Source organism: Copidosoma floridanum, unplaced genomic scaffold, assembly GCF_036245765.1.
Source record: "Copidosoma floridanum isolate Cflo_tuat_1 unplaced genomic scaffold, Cflo_Japanese_pri ptg000013l, whole genome shotgun sequence".
Lineage (NCBI taxonomy): Eukaryota > Metazoa > Arthropoda > Insecta > Hymenoptera > Encyrtidae > Copidosoma > Copidosoma floridanum.
The window spans coordinates 20,387,110-20,409,179 of NW_028321890.1; the positions used below are offsets into that span (position 1 = coordinate 20,387,110).

The window sequence follows — 22,070 nt, forward strand, 5'->3', positions numbered from 1 at the left end:
TAAGAGTTGTCCGATCGCCAGATTAGGAAGTAAATAAGTTTTGCTCATTAATATGGGAGTAAATCGGCATATTGGCGAAATCCTCCTACGAGAAAGTACCATTCGCTTGACACGAAACGTGACACATTAGCCAGAGGTACAATCATCGTAAGTTTTGATGATAAAGGGAGTTGTTCCATCATAAAACATTTTTAAGTGATCAAAGTGATGGAATTGGAATGTATGTTTACAAAACGATCAATTCGGTATCGCTTGACACGTCAAATAGGCATATATATATATATGGCACTGCTCGGCACTTCAGCACATCGTAATGGAATCTGATTGTGGGTGGATTGACGTTTACGAGGACAATAGTGACGTTCTATTTATTGCTTTTTGAAATGGATGCGTACGTATATGTTCAATGTGTATTGTACTCGGTTCGAGCTCAGCTCAAAATACATTTGCTGAGTGCACTTGCATGTACTTTCTTATTTTCTTTAAAGTTTCGTACCTTTGCACAACGGCATAATTCGTATAGTTTGGTAAACTCTTGGTGCCCCAATAACACATACGCTGTGCAGCAATATAATTTGAGAGTATATATACAACCTTCACGTGTAGTAACTTCATAAAGTATATACGAACTTCTCTAATTTACCAAACTAAACTTCAAAGGGCTCGTACGAAGTGCTTTTAGAGTTATTATTAGAAAATACTTAATGTATAAATGATGTTAATTTAATTTAGTTACGGATGATGTTTTGGTTTCTTATTCGCTTTAGATCAGATCTAATTACTGGTGTGAGTAATGAGAACAATCTCAATAAGCACCTGTTGCAAGTGGCAAGATTCGTGTGTGTTCTATTAGTGTTGAAGAAAAAAAAACAAATTTTTTTCAAGAATGCATCTTGGAAAGAGTGTTTTCCAATACCATTCATGATAATTTAGCTTTGAATGCATATACCTTTTTAGAATTTTCATTTATAAATAAAAAATCATCATATGTACAATTACTTTTATTGCACATGTGCTAACTTTTTCCCCCGTTACATTTGTCACTGCAGTATGATCCAAGTATGTAGCATCGAAATGTTTGTATGATACTTTTATTGTATCATAAAAATACCGATTTTGTTATGCCATAAATAAGCGTACACACTTTACAAACACGCGAAAATGTCAATCGTACAAACATTCCACCGCAATCAAGTATCTCTCTTCCTCCTCCCACACTAAAGAAAAAAAAAAAAAAAAAAAAAAAAAAAATGAAAATAACGTGGAAGCGACAGTGATATTTCCGACGCAGGACAAGTGTGTAGTACATACCGATTCTGATAAGTGTATGTATTTACTCGTAGCTTCGGCTACTCTACCATAGATATATAATGAACTGCCCACTACAATCAACGACCTTTGGGTGTTTATCTTTCTTTCTCTCTTTCTCTCTTTTCATTCTCGTGCCGAGTGCCGAGCAAGTAGAGCACTTTCACTGGCAACAACAACAATAACAGCATCAGAAACGAGAAAGAGAGAGAGAGAGAGAGATGCTCTCTTGTTATTGGTACTCGTGTATGGGGCGTGTGCCGTATTTTACCGATCGCAATTTATAAATCACTTAACTTGCTTATGGTCACGAGTGGCCATATGCAACGAGATAATGACTATGATGATGGTAGTGATGAAGAAAAGTGTATCGGTAATTACATAGGTACGGCGTTGCTTTTTATAAAAATGCTCTACTTTGCTCCCTCCTCCTCGAAGCGACGATCGTTGGTATTTTCGTATATATACCGGTCGCGTGGCTGATGTATAAACCATCGCGTAATTTATCGATACCTTTTCTCTCTCTTTTTGCGCTGATTCGTGTATTGGTTATAATTGCTCGTATGAGTACATTTTGTCGTGTCCGCGATTTCGCGATTATCGCTTTCAGGTCGCACACATGTACACATTATACACAAGGAAGTGAAAGTCTTATTAAGTATACACGTATGTGCAGTGAATGTAGGGAGAAAAAACAAAAGTATCGCTCCGGTTTATCCGATGCTCCTCGAGAGAATCGTTTTCCCGTCCTCACGTGTCATCTTGTTTCATTAGAGCGCATTATCATGCCCGTGTGTAGTTTGCCACGCTTAATTTGTTGCTCTGCTTCGCAAATATATAATATAGATTGATCTTTTGTTAAGAAAGTGTTGCATGCATTTTATATGTATAATACCAACCTGTATATTCTCTACGTGCAGATGACAGAAAGTGAGTCCTTCGCACCTTGATGTGGATGATGAAATTTAAAAATAACAATAGACGTGCGTGCGTGGCTTGTTTAATGGCAGGTAGATTGAATTTCAACTGAAAAGTAAAATATGTAAATCTATGGTGCTATGTCGCAGGAAATGTGCTGGTTCATTTTCATGGATAAACATTAAATTGACAGGGAGTTTTAGGATGTTAAAAAATCCTCTATGAAAAAAAAGGTCACAAAATCGTACTTTCCTCGTAGAGGTATACACCTGTGTTATTTATATTGCATTATCCCTTGCAAACCCTTCCAAGAGATTATTAACATGATCATACCTGTATGAAGCGCGAGGCAATGTACGAACAAGAAGACAATATAATTACTTGGAATTAAAAATTTCCTTAACGATACAAAATTTTTAAATATCATTCAAATGGTCATACATGTCGTTAACTCATAAAATTACACAAGGAAACAAAGCCACGACGAGTTGCTCCCTTAATTATCACCCCTTTGCGTTCATCTAATTGCCACTTGTAAGAGTCACGCTTCCATACGCAATACGTTATACAGCCGTTAAGCAACGAATCGGCACAACGACAGTATACGTATACTATACTCATCGGAAACAATATATACTTGCAACGGCGCACTTCCACGCTCAAAGTTACACTTGGGCTCGACTAACATCATCCGCGCAAAACGCGCCAAGTGCTCGTTAAATCGATAAATACGAGCGGATAACTTTCACAATCGCCTGTTAGAACTGCAGTGCACATCAGCGGAACTATAAACTCGCGTTCATCTCGCGGTTGCGCTGAAATTATGCGTTATACGCGTCGAAGCTGCGAGAGAGGATGGGCGAGGCGTGCAAGATGAGAAAAATCGATCGGTCGCAAGGGAGAGAAGGAGGAGTAAAGTCGTACAAAGTTGCGGTCGAAGGTGCGAGTTCGCGATGGCGCGAGGGTGTTACAAAAAAAGTGGGCAATATATGCACAAACTCGTGCGTACCTCTATGTGTTATACATATACAGAGAAAAGTTGTTTCCAATACTTTGTACGAGGAGGAATAAGGTATTTTTTTTTTTTTTTTTTTTACTGCAGGTTACGTTTAAAAATGGACCAATTGAAAATCCAAGCCAACACACATTGTATTCTATACACTTGAAAAAAAAAAAAACAAAGAAATGTACAAACTTGTAATAGTTGTACAACCAAACAGTGACGCGTCGTATAGTATGCTTGTACAGTTGGGAAATCCGCGCGTAAATATTGTAAGCTTCGGAACGAGCGTCAAAGTAAAAGTACAGGTGAGCACGCGAGGGGGTATATAAATGGACCCGCAATTGCGTTACGTCACGTATACATATACATACAGGTGTATGTACAAGATCGACATTCTTCCCGTGTATATGTATATCCGATGTGCGAGTCTCCGGCGTGGACGGGGTCCCCTTCTATGTACCACCTGTCGTCGTCCGCATACTTATACGTATAAACGCGTGCAGGTGACTTTCGGACCTACCTCCTTTGAGCACACGTTTCCAACGCCTTGCACCCGTTTGGAGCCGTTATTGCTGTTGCAATACGACCAGGGGAATGTATAACGCAAACAAGGATATGATGGTATATGTTATAATATGTAAGTACACGCGGGGTACGAGGTGTTGTCGCCACTACTTAGATCCGTACTTTCAAAATTACAGTGATTTACGCGAAGGCGGTGTCGGTATCTCGTTGAGATGCCGTTTATTACGATATACATGCAGTTGTACTCGTGCAACCACACATCATAATGTATTATGTGGATGTGTGGGGTGAGCGTGCGAATGTGGTTTTGTCGGGGAATAAAATTGAAGTCGGGACGAGGGGAGGGAAACGAGGGCGCGCGTGTGGATTAATGGTTTTGGTTATTCGATGCTTATTTGGAAATCGTATATTTGTATATTATATATTATGTGATATGACAGGAATGTCGAGCCATACGCGCTCGTTTGGATTTAATGTGTGTGATATATATTCGTCGCAGGTGCCTTTGAAAATAATTTTAATTGCGGAATTATGAGGTATTCGGTAAACTGTTGCAAGCCGGTTATTATATATAACGTACATTTTTGGATTAACAGCAAAATTATGTATAACGTGGTTTATCATTACTTTTGTGAATGGTATTTAAATGGAAGAGCAGTCGTCTCTCATTGAAAAAAAAAAAAAATTTCTAATTACACATACTGCCATTACAGTATTAAGTTACTTATATTCTTTAGATAAAAATAAACTAAAAATATCGTAAAAACCACTGACCTTCCAATCGGTGTAAAAAAATCCACAATACAATTCAATCATAAATCACGCCATCACCGTTGAAAATAAATGTACAGCCACTAATATGTACTTTATTTATACTCATTACACCCTCTGTGCTCTGCATTGGCCGAGAACAAACCCCCTCATTAGTCAAATCATTTAATTTTTCATTTTAAATACTCCAAGCTCTAACTCACTTTCACGCATTAAATTCTTGAAAAAAAAGCCCTTTCTCGCCGTGATTATTAAACACCGCCACCGCTGGCCTCATTAAAACCGTTCTGGACCCACCGCTGTACAATATATCAGTGTAAACAACCGAGCGCGTCGAGTTTATCTTTCGTGTGGATGCACAAGCTCTCGTTTGCGCGAATCATACATAATCTCGTGGTTTTTTTTTTTTTTCTTCGTTTTGACGGTTGATGCACTGTAAATTAATATGGCAGGCAGTACAAGATTAAGTATACACCGAGAGAAAAAAGGAATGGACGTTTCGTTACCGTTCCGATAAAAAATTCCGTTGACACTTTAAAGTGGGTCTATTATGTATTTTTTTTTGTTTTTTTTTTTGTTTGCTGCTGTTCCGTTTTCTTGTATCTACATAAAAAACTGTATGGTTTTTTGTTAGTCTCGAAATAACATTCAGTTCCTCTGCTCTTATATGATAACTTTCATTTTACTCGGGCAGCCTTACTCCATAATATTATATTATATTATATATGCACGTGTGGGCTCTAAATAGATGCGATTATGCAAGATATGTGGTTTTTTTTTTTTTTTTTTTTTCGCGGCAGACGGGCCAGTGCGGAAGCAAGTGGCGAGTACTTGTACTTTGCGAATGAAAAAGGGAAAGTGGACTTTTGCAGTTTTTCAACGCTCGAGATGTTGCGCACAAAGGTGCACTCGTGTATGGGCGATGATGTGGCAAAATGTGCGTTGTATAATGTGATTACACACGCTTTGTAATTGCTTCCTTTGTCTTTTTTTTTTTTTTTTTTTTTTTTTTAATCTATAAGATTGGGTTTTGGTATACAATTAGTATCGAAAGTTTATGGAAATTTCAACAAAATCTTAAAAGCCTAATTTTTTTATCGATAGTATAGTTTCAGGTCGTAATATGTAGTGGATCGCCCTGTACAATGATGTGTAAAAGAAAAATTGAAATCATTCGTATTGGATTTTTATAGCCATCTATCCCAATTGCAGCCATAAATATCGTTTCGATAAAAAAAAATAAATAAAATAAAATAAATACTCAATTACCATTTTGAAGCAGATCAGTCCATCAAACTGATCTGGTTTCCCATTTATAAGAGTCATGCATCCAATAAAGGTATCGGGTATCACATCCATCTCGTGCATGCATATATCGGCCATAAATATACGTTTCGTGGATGTTTGGTTTTTTTTCCTTTTTTTTTTTTATAAAAAATAAAGAAACAAAATACCGTTATTGCACGTCTCTCTTGCGTCCCGAACAAACATTTTCCACACTGTCGGTGCAAAGAAAGCTGTACATATATACATAATCGCATCGCATACAAGCGTTACTAATTGTTTACAACTAAACCTTTTCCCCCTCGTCGTGGGTAATTAAAAAAAACACGCTTCATTTTCACGCTCTAAAAACTACACTATACTGTCTTAACGAAATCTCCTGAATTTGTTTTTTTCGCTCTACGACTGATACATGTACAATATACACAATACCTCGAGATGAATTTTATTCAGATCATTTAAACGCCACAAAGTGAGTCGGAGACAAAAAAAAACTAACTACGCATTATACCTATAGCGAATCATGATGGTATTAATGTCTTTGCTGTCTTCTGATAAAACTCATCATATATACGTTGAGTATCGCATAAATACTCTCACTAGCCCATAAATCACACCGGAAAAAAAGAGAAACGTAAAATCAGCGGAGAATCAAAAAGTAACCATAATATACCACGTGTGTGACGTAAAGCTCCTGTACGACTATAGGTGCGTAAAGAATATTCCAAAGTGGGTATACACCCATACAAGCTAGGGTGTACAAACGAAATCCATAGGTACTCACCTGCAGTACATAATTTTCCCACGCTCTAACGATTTCCTCTCTCCACGACTTTGCTCTGGATGTACTGATATATGTATATACCGTGTATTACAACTGCAGAGTCATACTTTGTATACACCTATATGCATTAAATGGCAACAGGTGCCAAGCAAGTGCAATAATCGCGAAATCGCAGCTCGCACACATCCTCCCATAACTCAAGCTTCAAATTAACTCTTGCGTTGTACATACCTAGGTATTGTATCGATAAGAGCAAGACCAAACTTTTATGTATATATACTTAGATACGAATAATATAACGGCACTTCCGCGCGCAGCGGCGCGTCACCTTTGTATAATAAACCGTCTCGTTAACTATTCGTATATACACAAGCACGTAAGTATATATATATAGGTACGTAAATATACGTAATCCTTGTCCATTCAAGCGTATACATAATATTATCAAGTGTATGGTGCAGATGCTGTTGCGATTCGAGGCACACGTGCGATTCATCCAATTGGCCCCTGTACCATAATTAGTACATACTTGTAGTAAAAAGAAAAAAAACAAAAAAAAAAATGATCTCATTTGAATTAACGAGCGTATATATACGTGTAAGCCAATAGTTTCGAGTAAATTTAATTATAGTTTAAACAATCGGTATGATTTACGTGGATGATCAGTTCCTAACAGTACCTCACCTATATCGATACGAGCCTCGATACATATCCATTAACCAACGCGGGCTCTCTAAAATAGCGATGCCAAAACGAATTCCAGGCGCGCGAACACAAAATCCATGCACGTACGAGAGAGACAATAGAAAGTTGTTCTTCTTCAACTGCAGTACCGTTGTTTTATGTAATACAGCGCATCGAATGTAGGTCTTATGAATATGCACCCAGAGGAAAGGGTTGCACCAGCTGTACCTATATAATATATACGGATACACGGCTACGGTGTGTTATACGCGGCGAAAACGAGAGCGCGCTTCGGCTTCGCGTCACGTAACGCCGCTAATTTCTTTAATTGTAAACCCAATGCTCCACATACACCTGTATATACACACGTTTCGGCTTGTGTTGTTCATTTCTCGTTTTTTTTTTTTTTTTTCTCTTTGTTTCAGGACAACAACGGCCCCCGGTCCCATATGAACTGGCACGATGAACTTGGCAGCGATTTTGTTTTGTAAGGACTTTTGTTTTCATCCTTCCGCCCTTTTCTCCGTTATTTCTTTTTTTCTCTTCTTCTATTCCGGGTTTCATTGCAGTATTGGCGATATTATGTACACCAGGACGTGCCTTTTTTCATGCTCCGTGCCAATATTCGTCTTTGATTATTAACTGTTCCAGGTTTTACGGCGAGTTAATTGGGTTGCGAACAAAACTAACTTTTATTATACTTGTTTCATTGCATGGAATAAAGTTTTTTTTTTTTTTTTAATTACATACCGTATTGAAACAAAATATGATAAATAATTCATTTTCGTGTACGCGTTAGCTTCGCTGTTTCATTTTTCTTTGGTTCAACAACAAAATCTGGCCGATATTTTTGTAAAATAATAATACACTTCTGCAAAAAAGTAGGCGTGCATCAACGCTCGCGTGATTAATACTTTGGTACACGTGTCCGTTCAAGCCGTTGTATGTATTTTTGTTGAAACTCGTACAGTAAACGACCCCGTAAGCGTACAGCTTTTGCAATGCCGCAACGTTGAAAGAAAAGGAAAAAAAAACCTGCAAATTTCGTAAGAATCCCCCGGAATCGGTGCAAATGTTCCATTTAAAAGGTAACTCTTAATTGCCGATGGCAAAAACTGCCCGATCAGGGGAAAAAAAAAAGATAAATGATTGGGCCCCAAAAACATGTAATTATCCATCACACCTATAGACCACAGTATGAAAAAAAACTCGCTGGCCTCAACGTTTCAGGTGTACTGGCGACATCACTGTCGGCCCAGGCGATAACCGTATCGGTGGATCGGGCTGACGTGCGACCGGTCACCGTCGTAAGTAAAAAATCCTTGTCCAAGCCGCGCGGCAATTAAAAAAATTCCCTCCTGGGTACGTATTGTAACATATACACACGAGGTTCCACAGCCAACGGACCTGAACCCCCAGTCGATCTACGTGAACGGTTGGCGGCCACTGACCGGTGTCAGCAACTACGAGCACGTCAGCGTCGACCGCAGCCTTGCTCCGCTCCATCCGGTCCTCGGAAAGCTGCAGGAGCACATGCACCAGACCCTCGCGGACCGCCTGAAGCCCCAGCGTCGCAACAAGCCCCACTACCAGGCCCTCATCGAGTACAGTCCGGCCAACCTCCCGGCTGGTTTTACCATTCTCAGTAGCGGCAAACAGCGCCTCGAGGGCATCGACCCCAAGACCCTGTCCACCGAGCGCGAGTACACGTTCCTGGTACCCCCGCCGAGGGAGGCTCTGAGGTTCGAGGTCGAGTCCTTGAAGAAGACCCCCCTCAGGGAGGTCGAGCCCTACGTACGCTCCTCCCAGTTCGTGCCCCAAGCGATAAAACCCGACCCGAGACAGCCCACGTACTACATCAAGCCGGCCAGCTTCTCCACCGCCGTGCACCCCTACTCGCAGGCCCGGCCCTTTGTCGAGCAGTACAACGTCCAGCAGTCCTACGTGGCCAACAAGAGCCCCGTGAAGTCGTACGAGGGGTCCAAGAGCGCCAATGACAAGCCTTACTACCAGCCGGTTAACGGGGAGTCGAACAACGGGGTGGCGTATACCAAGGAGGCCGGCAAAATCAATCCCAGCCAGTCGTACGATCGCTTCCAGCTCCAGTACCAGCAGTCGCCCCACCAGCACGTGCTCAACGGCAACTACTACAACCAAATCAGCCACCCCAACCACTACAAGCAGGCGACCTACGAGCGCGACCCGAGTTTCCTCGTCCACGAGAGCCACGAGATCAGCTACGTTACCCCGTCGTACAAATACCGGCCGGCTGCTTACCAGTTTTCGGACAATGCCCAAGAATCGTATCCGTCCTCGACGGTCCCGACGAGGATGGCCGAGTCGAGCAAGTACACCCATCAGCCGGTGACGCGACCCGACAATTTCAAGTACCAAACGACCGGTACAACCACCACCACTACCACCAAAAACAAGGACATTGAAAAGCAACGAGCCGAAGTGGGCTCCCCCCACCGCGATGCCGGCAACTCGTTCTTCGTGCCGGACTTCCAGAAGACGAGGTACACGTCGGACATAAACGAGGTTCTGCCCAAGGTCAATCAACCGGTCAAGTTCAATCAATTGGGCACGACCCAGACACCCTACGTCCTCGACCATGGCCAAAAGGTGGTGTACGTGCGCCCGGAGCTCCAGCAGCATCAGTATCAGGGCTCCATCATCCCGTTGAGCATCAATCAGAGACCAACGGAGGTCGAGTACGAGACCCCCGAGAGCATATCCCTGAAGCACTTCAACGAGCAGCAGTTCTTGCTCCAGCAGCAGCTCATACAGCAGGACAGGATGCGCCTGAGGGAGCAAGAGAAGCGGAGACAGCAGGAACTGTTGCGCCAGCAGCAGGAAGAGGTGCGCAAGAGACAGCAGGAGATCAAGCTTTTGGAGCTGAAGCAAAAGGAAAAACAGCGTCTGGAGGAGCTGCACGCTAACGTACAACCGGACATTGTCAAGGAATTACCGGTGAAGCCGCAATTCCAGCCGTTCATCGTTGACGAGGAAAAGAAGATACCCAAGGAGCAGTACAAGTACGTCCACGTGCAGCCACCACCCCAACGAGCGCCCCAGCAACCCCACGTGCAACTGTTGCCAACGCCGTCGCAGCAGCTGCACGAGGATCCTCCTCAAGTATCCTCGGAGCCCACCTTCGAGTCGAACAAGGAGGATGACAACGCGTACAAACAGGTGACTGTCCAGAAGTTTGAGGAGATTGTCACGCCCACACAAGCCAACAACGTCCAAGCGACCACCCAGGAGGAGTTCCAGCCGGTCATACGCCCGTACCGTCCGCAGAAGCCTCTGAACCGCGAACAGCTTCGGAGACGCAAGCCAACGACCATCGTCTACGATACGGTGCCGACCGAACCGCCAACGTCCTACGTCAGCTCAGAAACTCCCGAAGAATTGACCGACATACCGATTCAGACGACCGCTCTGCCAGAGACGACTATGGCACCGGTGACCGGAAGGGTCATCATTCGTGTCCGGAGGCCCGGGATTCCGCTCAGAAGACGTAGACCATGGGCCACAACCTCGACAACCGAGTCGAGCGGTTCTTCTCAGGAGTACGAGGAGGAGCTGAATAAGTACGATTCTCCCGAGATTCAAGACTTTGAGAAAAAGAAGCGCGTACGGCCCTATCAGGATGGCGGCTACTACGAGAGACGGCCGTTTTTGAGGTAGGGACCGACATTTCCACTGTTACTGTTATCATTACTTTTTTTGTTGTATCTAATACATTGTGAATTGCCGTTTAATCAGGAAACGACCTGGATACAGGGTGAAGTCCTACAAGGAAAATCTCGAGTCCCTACCCGAGAGGATCAAGTCGGACGAGTCACTGAAGGACATATCACCCACAGAGAACTACCCAGCACCATTCTTGAAGGAGCTGTACTCTTCGGAGCACCTATCGTCATCGGAGAAGACTTTCACGATGGACACCCCGCAGGAAGTATCGACCGAAAGAATACCCGTGGAGTACTACTCGGAGACGACAGTGGCACCGAGCTCCGAGTTCATCGAACCCACACGCGACGACCGGGAGGAACAGTTCACGCAAAAGGTCGAGGAGAGCGCCTCGCAGGAGCACGCATTTGCCAAAACCGAGGTGAGTCTCGATTGATATGGATAACCAATAACTTGGAATACATAACACTGTACATTACAATAATTTCAGGTAAATCAGGTGGAAAGCACAGCGGAGCAGACGTCACCAATGACCACAACGAGCACAACGACGCCAACGACCACGACCACGACCACTACGACCGAAGCCCCGACATCGCCCAAGGCGGTACTCTCGTCCCCGAAGACAACGCACCGGATGCGGCCGGTGCGCTACGGGAACGCAACTCGGCCACGTTTCAGCATCAAGGACTACAAGAGCCGCATGGAGTACAAAACTCGGCTAGCCTCCTCATCCTCCACGGAAGCGTCAACCGTGACTGTAGGTCCCAAGCGCGGCTACAAGAACCACCAGCCGGCGGATCCTAACCTCAAAGAGCCGGTCACCAGATTCAAGCATACGTCGCGCACTTCGTACCGCACGAGCTCGACGACGACGGCAGTGCCAACAAGCCAACAGGTCGATGACAACGGAGCGACCGACCGCCCGAGTAGATTCACGCCCAAGAAGAGACCTCAGAGCACCGGTCACTACTACAGGAGCCGGGCACCGGCCGGCTCGACCCTATCCACCTCCCTGAAACAACACGAGCCGGAGAGCTACGGGACCCATAGCACCGCCCGGCCCGAGAACGTATTTTCCTCGTCGATCCGGAAGCGGCCGACGCTCAAAGGTAAGCTCAAGCCATTCGGGAAGCTAAACGGAGTTGGGACAGAGATGCAGTCCGCCGCGGAGACCGGCTCGTTTGCTACCTCCACGCCGACGCCCGTCTCAGCTGCAGTGGCGCCAGCCTCCGAGGCCGCCAACGAGCTCACCGGCGAGCCCAAAGACCACTTCTTCCACCAACCGACGACCGAAGAGTCCTCCAGGAAAAGCCTCGAGAGCCCGAGCAGCGAGAGCGCCCCCATCGACCTGAGCGACGTGACGATGGACGAGAGCGAGGAGCGGGACCAGCAGCAGGCCACTTCCGCTGATGAGGCCCCGCTGGTGGCCGACAAGCCTCGCGAGGAGGACGGGAACAACGACGACGACGTTGTCCAGGTGATGCAGGTAACGAGCGCCTCGCCTGTGAGCGAGTCGACGGCGCTTTTCGACATCAGGCAGGAAGAGGAGCTGTTCGCCAAGGCGTCGCAGAGCGTCGCCGACCTGACGAGCTCGGCCTCGGCCCTCTACGACAAGCCCGGCATGTTCAAGGCTGTCTCCCCGGTCATGGCGGCCGAGAAGCCCAGGCTGATCTCGGCGCACCTCAAGATCGCGACGGACGAGCCGACCTTGCCCATCGAGGCTTTCTTCCAGGAGATCGCGAAGAAGAATTGAACCGGCTCTATTGGTCATGAGTGATGTGATTGATGATTGCGTTGTTATTGTTGTTGTTGATTGATTGATTGATTGCGAATGATGGACTGTGTAAGTATGTATGCATTGCCTCGACTAGGTGTGGCATATACATGTTATTTCTCGATGGAAATGTGTGGTATGAAAGTATAATTATATCACGTCTATAGGGTTAATTTTAAGGCCCTGTCGACGATTGCGGGTAAAATTAGGCAAGCAAAGCGGTTGCCAACGTAAATAAGTTTGATACGTTTTTATTCCAGAGCACGTGTTGCCTAGCGTAAAATTTTACGTGCGATGGTAGAAAGGGCCTTATTTGACTAAGTTAGGTAATATCATTTGGACCAAGTTGAGCTTTTCTGTATTGAGTTTTGAGTGACTGTTCAGTTGAAACTCTTTAAATTGTTTGGACAAAATTAAATATTTGCGCGAATTGCGGTTGACTTAACCATTTATTAAGACACGGTAAGAAAGTGTAAAAAATGTAATGTAAAATGATCTTTTGAATTAGATAGATAGTTGAACCTATTGGGTTTTAACGTGAAAATCAATTGGGTCCATCAGGTGAAACACATGCTTGTCAAAACTGGTAGATTTTTTAACGTTCTAACCCAGTTTTATGATTGAAAACGTGGAAACTATTGGGCCAGTTTTTTTTAAGTTATGATTTGGTGTTAAACATTATTTTAATCCTGACGAATTTTGAAAAGATTATATACAAACATTTATAGAATTCGCAGAATAATAAAAGTAAGTTTTAATTTATTTATACGTTAGTTATTCGAAATATCGCCTACGTAAAAGATTTCTAGCTCAAAAATTACTGTCTTGAATCAAAATGGTATACGTATTAAACATATCAAAATTAAAAAATTTTTATACATACTTACAACGAAAAAAAAAAATGTAAATACTTGCGTTAAAAATTAAATTGGCAAATTATATTTTAAAATACTGTCGCTGATATAAAATTAAATATCTTGTTACGGTGTTGAAGACATTATTAAGAATATATAATGTGGCAATGGCACGTATATTATGTCGAGTGTGCTAATGTACTAACGTACCTTGTTTAAACCTAAAAAATAGTAGTTAGTAAATAAATACAGTTACTAGGTATTACGGAAGTGCTCACGTACAGCACATACGAGAATCAATTAAAAAATCGGTAAGAAAATCGAAAGAAATTAAGTGTATTACAAAATTATATCGATGATTAGATTACATAAGACTTAAAATAATGTGTTTTTTTCCAAAGTAGTTGGGAGAAAAATAATTTGCCAAGTTTTCAGTCTTATATGTTATGTAATTGAATAACAATAACAAAGCAAAATATTTTATCACTGGCAATTAATTTAAAAAACATACTTTCTTCACATATTCGTTCATTAGGAATTAGTACAGATGAATAATTTATGCATATTTTTTACTGTAGATTTGTAATTTTTTTGAAATAAATACTATCAAATACATAACAGACAAATATCCAGACCTTTAATTTAATCCCGCATTTCTATCCAACTTATTGATGTAAATAGTTCTATTGACCTAAGTCCAGGGTGATACAAACTTTTCCTGGATTCCTTACTTGTCTAACTACAATTGGACAATGTTCATAAAGATTTTTCCCTGAATTTTTAACCCTACTAATTGCAAATAAAAAATTTACAAATGTACAAAAAAAAGTGTTATTTTTCGTAATTTACAGTTTTTTTACTTAAAAAAACTACCAGTGTAACCAAAAATAACTAGAAAATTTTTTCAGAAGATAAGTCACAAACGAAAAGTTACCATGATTCTAAAATTAATTCAATAGCTAAATGTTTTTCTGAAATTGGCACGAGATACCTTAGTTCTTAGTTTTCAAAATTTATTTTTTATTTTACGTAAAACGTAAGCCAACATGCACTCTGCACTTTGATTATTTCGAAAATAATTATGAAATGACTAAAATTAAAATTATCAAAGCATTGTTCAACGTTGTATGCTATAATTTATTTCACAAATAGTAATAAAAACAAAAGTCCAATTTCAGCTAACCAATGGCTTTGTGCCAAAACCCCGAATCCGAATTTCAAATGATCGCGCCAATTTCAATCTAAATTCAAACTTGTCGCGCAGTCGCACTGGAAGACGAAAATTTTGGCGGCAACCTTTTACCGCGTGCCAATTGGGCCCGAGAGACCGGGGCCCATAAGTGGCTAAAGTAGCCCACCGATTGGTCAAACCCATCTATACCTTACTCTTTTTTTGAAAAAAAAAAAATATAAGTATATGCTTCCCCACTCCACAAGCATGAAAACAACAAAGCCGTCTGTTTCTCTCGCTGCGGAGAGCAATAAAAATATTTTTTATGACCCTCTGAAGCACCACGAGTTCGAGAGAAAAACAACACTCACGCGTGCCTCGAGTCCCGTAGTTGACGTGTCTACCCGCAACTAAGTATCATCACAAAAAACAATACCTTTTCCCGGGTAAGATTCACGAGAGTGCACGTTAAACGTGTGACGCAAGACTATGCAAGTAGGCACCAGTTGAAAGATGAACGATTTTGCGGCCTCGTATTCGCGAGTTGAGGAAATTGTCAAGGCATGTCAGTCCATTCGAGAAAGCCTGGTGTGCAGGGTGTGGTGAGTTTTTGCTTAATGGCCCATTGGTAGTTTGTCTAAAAAAAAACAAAAACAAAACATGCATGTGTAAAAAAGACGGACGCAGTGTTCATTAGGCTTATAATTTCGCCAACAATGGCTTTTTAAAGAGTTCAAAAGTCAACTAACAACACTCTCACTGTGCAAAATACAAGTAACACGTGTTGATGCGCACGTACTGTGGACTTGATCACGAATGTGTCATCTGTGTTGATGATCGTTCGACAGATGCGAGAGCACTACTTAAGTATTCAACCCGTCTACTGCAGCCTTACCTGCGGTTTATCGTTTCCACAAGAGCTGCCCTTGGTGTAGATACCTGTGCCATTGTTTTTATAATTTTTTATTATTATCCACAACATACGTGTGACAGTCGTTATACAGCATCAAATAAATACTGTTTTTTTGTTTTTGTTTTTTTTTTTAAGCTAACTGACAAACCATGCATATTCTAGTAAAAGTGTACTTGATGGCCAACATTGTTTCAAACAGTAAATCATTTACTTTTCAGCCTAGAACTGTTTGACGAGCCTGTTACAATAAAGTGTGGTCATAAGTTTTGTAAAAGTTGTATTTTGCAAGTTGCGAGTTCCGAGAATGCAGCCTGCCCTTTTTGTAATTTGAAGATTCAAAAGAGATCCATCCCCAGAGATGGTAACGGCATTTTAAAATCTTGCGTCAATAAGTATAAGGCTTTGGTAGAAGCTATTCTGGATGACTCTGGGATTGATGGTGAATAGCTTTCTTTTTATTTTTTTTAAATGTCAACTGGAACTGAAAATCATTAGATTTAATGCTCGAGTAATTTTAATGTTTAAAATATAAAGTGCCTTTCAAACTAGAAAATATTTTTAATTTCAGTGACACTACCAATTGACAACAAAGTCAAGCATACGAAAGAAAGTGTTGAAGTCAATGAAAACTTGGATACTTCAAGGTTTGAAGTAGCTTCAGTTGCTTCTTTTAGTGGCGTATCATTGGCGAATCAAACAATCAGGTCGAAAGTTCTGTCAAGTAATGTTTCGAGAAATAAATCAAGCCGCCTCAGTTTGCGCAAACCAAAGCAAATAAGCAATAACTTGCTGAAAACACCCAGTTCTAAGAATAATAATATACGAAGATATTTGGAAAACAGTGTGACCAAGCCTCATGAAGTACAGTCCGATGAAAAGGTCACAAATTGGTTGAAAAATTTGACACCTGAAGTAAATGTCAGTCCAACCAGAGAGTCTGATTGTAGTGATGTGACCACAAGCTCGAAAAAAAATAAAGTGCCATCTGCTGAAAATTCTCTTTGCACGCCATTAAAAGGTGATCAGCAAGCAATATTTCCAAAGACTTATCCTAGCGCGAGAAAAAATAAATCTGTTTCTTCTCAATCTGAAGCTAAAAATAGTTTCTCTCAGAGTACAGAGGTAAAAGCAGATGATGCTGATGAGTCACACTTTAAGGAGACGCAGGTGAGATTGCAGGAAGCTGAGATAATGGCTAAGAAAAAGAAGTTGGTTCAGACCGGGTCTGAAAATCTGTTGAAAACTCCAAGTTCTATTCCTGCAATGTCTCATTCTGATGCTGGCGACTGGAGAAGAGTTAAGAAAGTTGGTAAAGAGATGCAAGTAAAAACATTCAAATCTCTGCATGTTAGTGTCGAAAAAAATTCACCACCTGCCACTATGGATGAAAGTGAGCCTAGTTACTTGGGCACTGTTGATGGCAAAAATAATTTGAAAGATTCTGATGCTAAAAGTACATCACATGATCCAGCTACATTAGAGACAAAAAAAAACATAAAATCAACTGATGTTTCCATAGGTAAAAACAGCTCCTTAAACGTCAAACAAAACTCTGAACAGGTGTCGATGGATTCGACACCTATGTTGCAAGAAGAAAATGTTACTGACTCTTGCACAAACGGAAATGAAATTGAAAACGTTACAAAAAGAAGAACTAAAACCGATTCAAAACTTTCGTTAAGAATCCAAAATGTATCCCGCGCCACGAATCCAGATAGTTCATCAAGTTCACATAATGCAAGAGCAGATGAGGATGATCAAGAAAATGGAGATTTTGATGCTGAACCAGTAAATGCGAAATCTACCATTGATTCAAATCCTCCATTAAAGCGCAAAATATCTTTAAGGTTAAAAACCAATGACGATACAAAATCAACTCCTCCAAAAACATCAGTGAAGCAATTCAGTATTTCACCACCGATTCCTGCTACTCCAGAAAAACCTAGAAGTAAACTGTCTCTTCGAGTGTCTGGTAGAACCAGCGAAAGCTCAGTGAATAAGAGCAAAATTCGAACGACCATTAAAACACCTGTACAAAGTCCTGTAAAATCACCGGTGATTATATCTTCCATAGAGTCGCGCGTGAAAACTCCCGAGAAACCAGCTGCATCTCCGAAAAATAATAACATCAACTTTAGTCGATCGTCGAATTTGTCAACTAGGCGACATGTTGTCTTTAAAAAATTGGGAAGAATTAGTAAAAAACGGAATCCAATACCATTCTTGTATCTTGGAAAAATAAAACCTAAGGAAAAAGCAATAACCTGTGACCCGAATCAGTGCCCACCTGGCCTATACATCAAAAGTGTCGTCAGCGTGGGTAGCACCGGATACAAGAAAAATGGGGACCAACGAAAATCGACCGCACCCCACCAAGACGTGAAAATGCTGTCGCCGGAAAAGGATTCGCAGCTGAAATTCTTGAATCTTGACTCTCCAAATCTTCAAGCAAAAGCTGATAAAATCGTCAAATCGAACTTGTTACTGGATTCTGAACAAAATAAAATCGGCAAGACAGCAGCCGAGGTTATACAAACTCCGAAAAAAAATCGGTCTTCCAGGCGCCAGTTGGACATGGACAAAGAGGTAGCAAAGAGCTACGAGATTTCAAAACATCAAGAATCGGAAGACGACAATAAAAGCTACGTGTCTAGATCTTCTGCAGGTACTCGTAACAAAACCATCATAAAAATAGTGAATGACAAATCTGACGACGATGACGAAGACGACGATGTACCTGCAAAAGTACGCTCAAAAAAGAAAAATCGTATCGAATCAATGGATGATAGTGATGATGAATCAACGAGTTCTTCGAAAAAACGAATTCGATTGAATCCATTGAGAAAAAGACAGCCGCAACCGAAGAAAGAGGATACACGTGAAAGCGAACGTGGCCATCGGCAGAGTACTCGATCTACAAGAAGTTCCGACAGTGAGTTTGTTCGTGAAAGCTCAAGCAAACGCACCGTCAACAATTCTGTCAACAAAGTGACTGATAAAATCTTGGAAGATGCCGCGAATGATTCCCACAATGAATCGGAAAGAAGGAAATCGGTGTCTGCAAGTTCGGTCGGCTCTTCGATCAGAAGATCAGCCACGAGAAAAAAACGTACGCATACGGAATCGTCGAACGAAGAAGACGACATGTCCATTCTTGTCAAATGGCGTCCTACGAACGGTGAAGCGCCGTCCGTTAAAAAGCCGAAGGTCACCACTACCGTGGCTCAAATACACTCGGCCATCAACGAGGAAAACGATTCCGAGGATTTCGACATCGATGTAGTGAATGTCGATGGGCAAGGATTGGCCAAGCTATCCCTTCGAAACCCTATCGCCGGTGACGAGGAGAACATCGTAACGCAGGAATCTGTGAAGCAACTTCAACGAGACCCACCCATTGATGATATTGTGAAGAAGTTCATAGCTCAGAAACAGGAGGCGGTTGCCAACAAGTTGTGCGCCATACCGAGCTCGTTGGGCTCGGCGGATATGTTCGATACAAACGATCAAAGCATAATACAGTCCAGCGTCCCAAGTGTCCGGAAAAAGTCTGTAGGTGGTCGGGCTAGTTCTTCGAACCGTTCGAGTCCTAGTGATAAGGAAAACTTAGTCGTGAGCCAAGAGCCAGATGTCACTGTAATTGATAAGCCGCATTTTCAGAAAGCACATACGATTGTAGCAGAAAACTTGAATAAAAGCAATGATGACGAACCCTCGAGGATCGAAAAAATTCAGGATCATGTGAATGGTAGTTTTGGAAATAATTTAATGAACGATGAAGAAATTGTTATGAAGTTGGAAAAGGATAAAATTGGAATCGATACGTCGATTCCTGGGAGTCCTAAGACTCAAGATAAATTTGTTACACCACCAAGAAAGGTAACAGAGTCTTTTGTTGTATTTATCTTGACTGCGCATTTTTAATTTACCTTAATGTTTATACATTTCATTCTACGCGCGGTATAACAGAAACAACCTTCTCAACTAGATAGCGAATTTGACACTGAAAACATTGATGCCACTCCTGTTGTGAAAAAAAGGTAAAAACACTACAATGATAATGTTCATCATAATCAAACTTTCCGCCGTCTTCATATGATATTTTTGCAGGAACCTATTTAATGTGCCAATGATAAAGCCAAAAATGGAATCATCTCTTTCTTCACCTGAAAGCAATCCAAATGTCATACCTGCTTTTACACCGATGAGAAATACAAGATCGTACCCTCTGAATCATAGCACACCAATGAATAGATTGAGCACAATAAAAGAGGCTACTCTTGCCAAAAACGTAGTCATAGCTTGCAGTGGCTTGTCAGCTGATCATAATAAATATGTCTCTGAGTTCTTGAAGAGATTCAAAGTTAAATTCAAATCTAATTTCTCAATTGACGTGACACATGTAGTGGTTAACACAAATCCCGTAACTAAATGTGGTCAGAAGACCAGTAAATACGTTCAAGGCATCGCGTTTAAAAAGTACGTTATCAACATCCAATGGATTATAGACTGTTTAAGTCGGGATACGTTGTTGGATGAAAACGACGAAATGTACGAGGTTTTAGATCCAGATACTCTTGAGAACGGATCGAAAAGATCTCGAGATCAGCCTGCCAATCTATTTAAAGGCTTTGCTTTTTACTGCCTGGAGCCTTTCACCTCTTTGCCCGTCGATGACTTTAAGGTGAGTTTGACTCAAAGTAGTTTTTACCACGAATTTTTAAACAATAAATAACGATGTTATTATCATTACAGAAAATATTACAATTTAATGGTGCGGTTGTCACTGATTCTCCAAACGAGCTCTCGTTGCAAAAAGATAAAAATAGAGTTGTACTACTTGAATCTGAAGATTTAAAAAAATCTCGTAAGTATACGTTTTGCCACGTCAAGTAGTGTATAAAGTAGGGCTTTTCTGTAACCAGCAATCATTTTTCAGAAATAGCTCTGCTCAAGAAAAATACGGCGGCTATTCTACTTTCGTTTGAGTGGGTGATAGACAGCATAAGTCAGTACTTCCTTTTGTCCATTGTTCCATACTTGTACGAAACATCTGTTGATGAAGCTTTAGAGTCCGGAATTTCAAAGGACTTGCTTGTCTTTGAAGACGCTGCAGAGGAAGATAACGCGTAAACAGCAGTCAATTGTTTTGACGTACAATGTTATTTAGTATTAAGGCTTACTTTACTATATTTATTGTTTTATATAAGCATTTGTAATTTTGCTAAGTTTGCATATGTTAACGTTTTACACGTCATTAAGGACGTAAGAATCAAAAGTAAACCACCGTCGTGTGTGTGAACTATATATCTCGTCGTTGCTCAAACGGAAAGTGATATTTTTGAATTTTTTTTAAAGAGCCTCTTTCCGACAAGAAAATTGTTTGAAAGTATTGGTTACAGATTAAGCACATAAACAGAACATCATAAACATATTGTGATATATTTCTTGCGCGACAAGAGAGCACCATCAGTTTCTTTCATTTATTTCACTAAAATTAGCGAGAGAAAGAAAGATATTCATGTTAAAGCGTATTGTTAACAGATTATTTTTAACAAAGTATAGTTGTGTGGATAAAAAAAAGTACTACTACGTCTGCCAAACGCCTTTACATGTAAATAAACAAATGTACGCTTTTGCAAATCACGTTCGTCTTCAAAAAACACACTCTGCATATTCATTCTGCCCGACGTAAGGACACATCGACGCGCCTAAAATCCTACCACACGATTCTCCAGCGCTAATTATGTTTCGTAAAGCTAGTTCATTCAAAATAGTATTCTCCATTGCGCACAAAACTTCATCCTCGAGTTTTTCCCTTACTCCGTAACATCGAAAGCAACTATGCAAAATTCATGGGCACGGGCATCATTGAAAACAGGAAAAATATGTCGCGTGCCGCGGTATTGATGTTTCAAGCGCACAAAAGAGCGGGCTTTCCAGCCAGGCGCGTCCTTTGAAACGACACCAGAGTTATTCTCGCTACAGGGGTGGGTGTTCCTGACCGCCCGAAGATAAAGTTATAAATACTCTGTACTGCCAGTGCAAAATCAATATACATACTTGTATATTCTTTCTGATGATGTATTTTTATTATACTGTTGTTTTGCGAAACGGTGAACAACAATATTTATTCATTAAAGCGCCAAAGCAAGTATCGTTGTGTCTCGCTCTATTTTACTGCTTGCAAAAGCACGTCCTCTGTGACCCCTCTGCTAATAAATAAAAGCTCTGCAACGGCTAAACCAATAAAGACGTAAAAAACGCAAGTATACGTGGAATCAAATCCAGACCGATTAATTAATCCAGCCCACGGGTGTATCGGAAACCCTAGAATGCCTCTCGAGTAGGTATATTGTTATTATACTGTCAAGAGCTT

The 22,070-nt window shown here is 41.4% G+C and overlaps 2 protein-coding genes across 2 annotated transcripts; both read left to right on the plus strand.

Annotated features, from left to right (window-relative positions):
- The first annotated feature begins 7,739 nt into the window (after window positions 1–7,739).
- Window positions 7,740–12,732, plus strand: LOC149374952 (uncharacterized). Its single transcript, XM_089590741.1, has 6 exons — window positions 7,740–7,764; window positions 8,508–8,584; window positions 8,676–9,304; window positions 9,356–10,966; window positions 11,049–11,397; window positions 11,467–12,732. Exons 1-6 carry the CDS (start codon window positions 7,740–7,742, stop codon window positions 12,730–12,732), a joined length of 3,957 nt encoding a protein of 1,318 aa, XP_089446867.1.
- Window positions 12,733–15,010: 2,278 nt separating this feature from the next.
- LOC106638430 (uncharacterized) lies at window positions 15,011–21,804 on the plus strand. Its single transcript, XM_014351575.2, has 7 exons — window positions 15,011–15,380; window positions 15,910–16,130; window positions 16,260–19,570; window positions 19,661–19,731; window positions 19,802–20,375; window positions 20,447–20,558; window positions 20,631–21,804. The coding sequence occupies exons 1-7, from the start codon at window positions 15,292–15,294 to the stop codon at window positions 20,822–20,824; spliced, it is 4,572 nt and encodes a 1,523-aa protein (XP_014207061.2). The 5' UTR covers window positions 15,011–15,291; the 3' UTR covers window positions 20,825–21,804.
- Window positions 21,805–22,070: the final 266 nt, after the last annotated feature.

What these genes read in the sequence shown, in the direction of transcription:
- LOC149374952 (XM_089590741.1), top strand. Translation starts at nt 7,740, where the DNA reads ATGAACTTGGCAGCGATTTTGTTTT. An exon ending in CTTGGCAGCGATTTTGTTTT is followed by an intron (nt 7,765 to 8,507) that starts GTAAGGACTTTT and finishes TCAACGTTTCAG; the next exon opens with GTGTACTGGCGACATCACTG. An exon ending in ACGCATTTGCCAAAACCGAG is followed by an intron (nt 11,398 to 11,466) that starts GTGAGTCTCGAT and finishes CAATAATTTCAG; the next exon opens with GTAAATCAGGTGGAAAGCAC.
- LOC106638430 (XM_014351575.2), top strand. Translation starts at nt 15,292, where the DNA reads ATGAACGATTTTGCGGCCTCGTATTCGCGAGTTGAGGAAATTGTCAAG. An exon ending in GGATGACTCTGGGATTGATG is followed by an intron (nt 16,131 to 16,259) that starts GTGAATAGCTTT and finishes TTTTAATTTCAG; the next exon opens with TGACACTACCAATTGACAAC. An exon ending in TTGTTACACCACCAAGAAAG is followed by an intron (nt 19,571 to 19,660) that starts GTAACAGAGTCT and finishes GCGGTATAACAG; the next exon opens with AAACAACCTTCTCAACTAGA.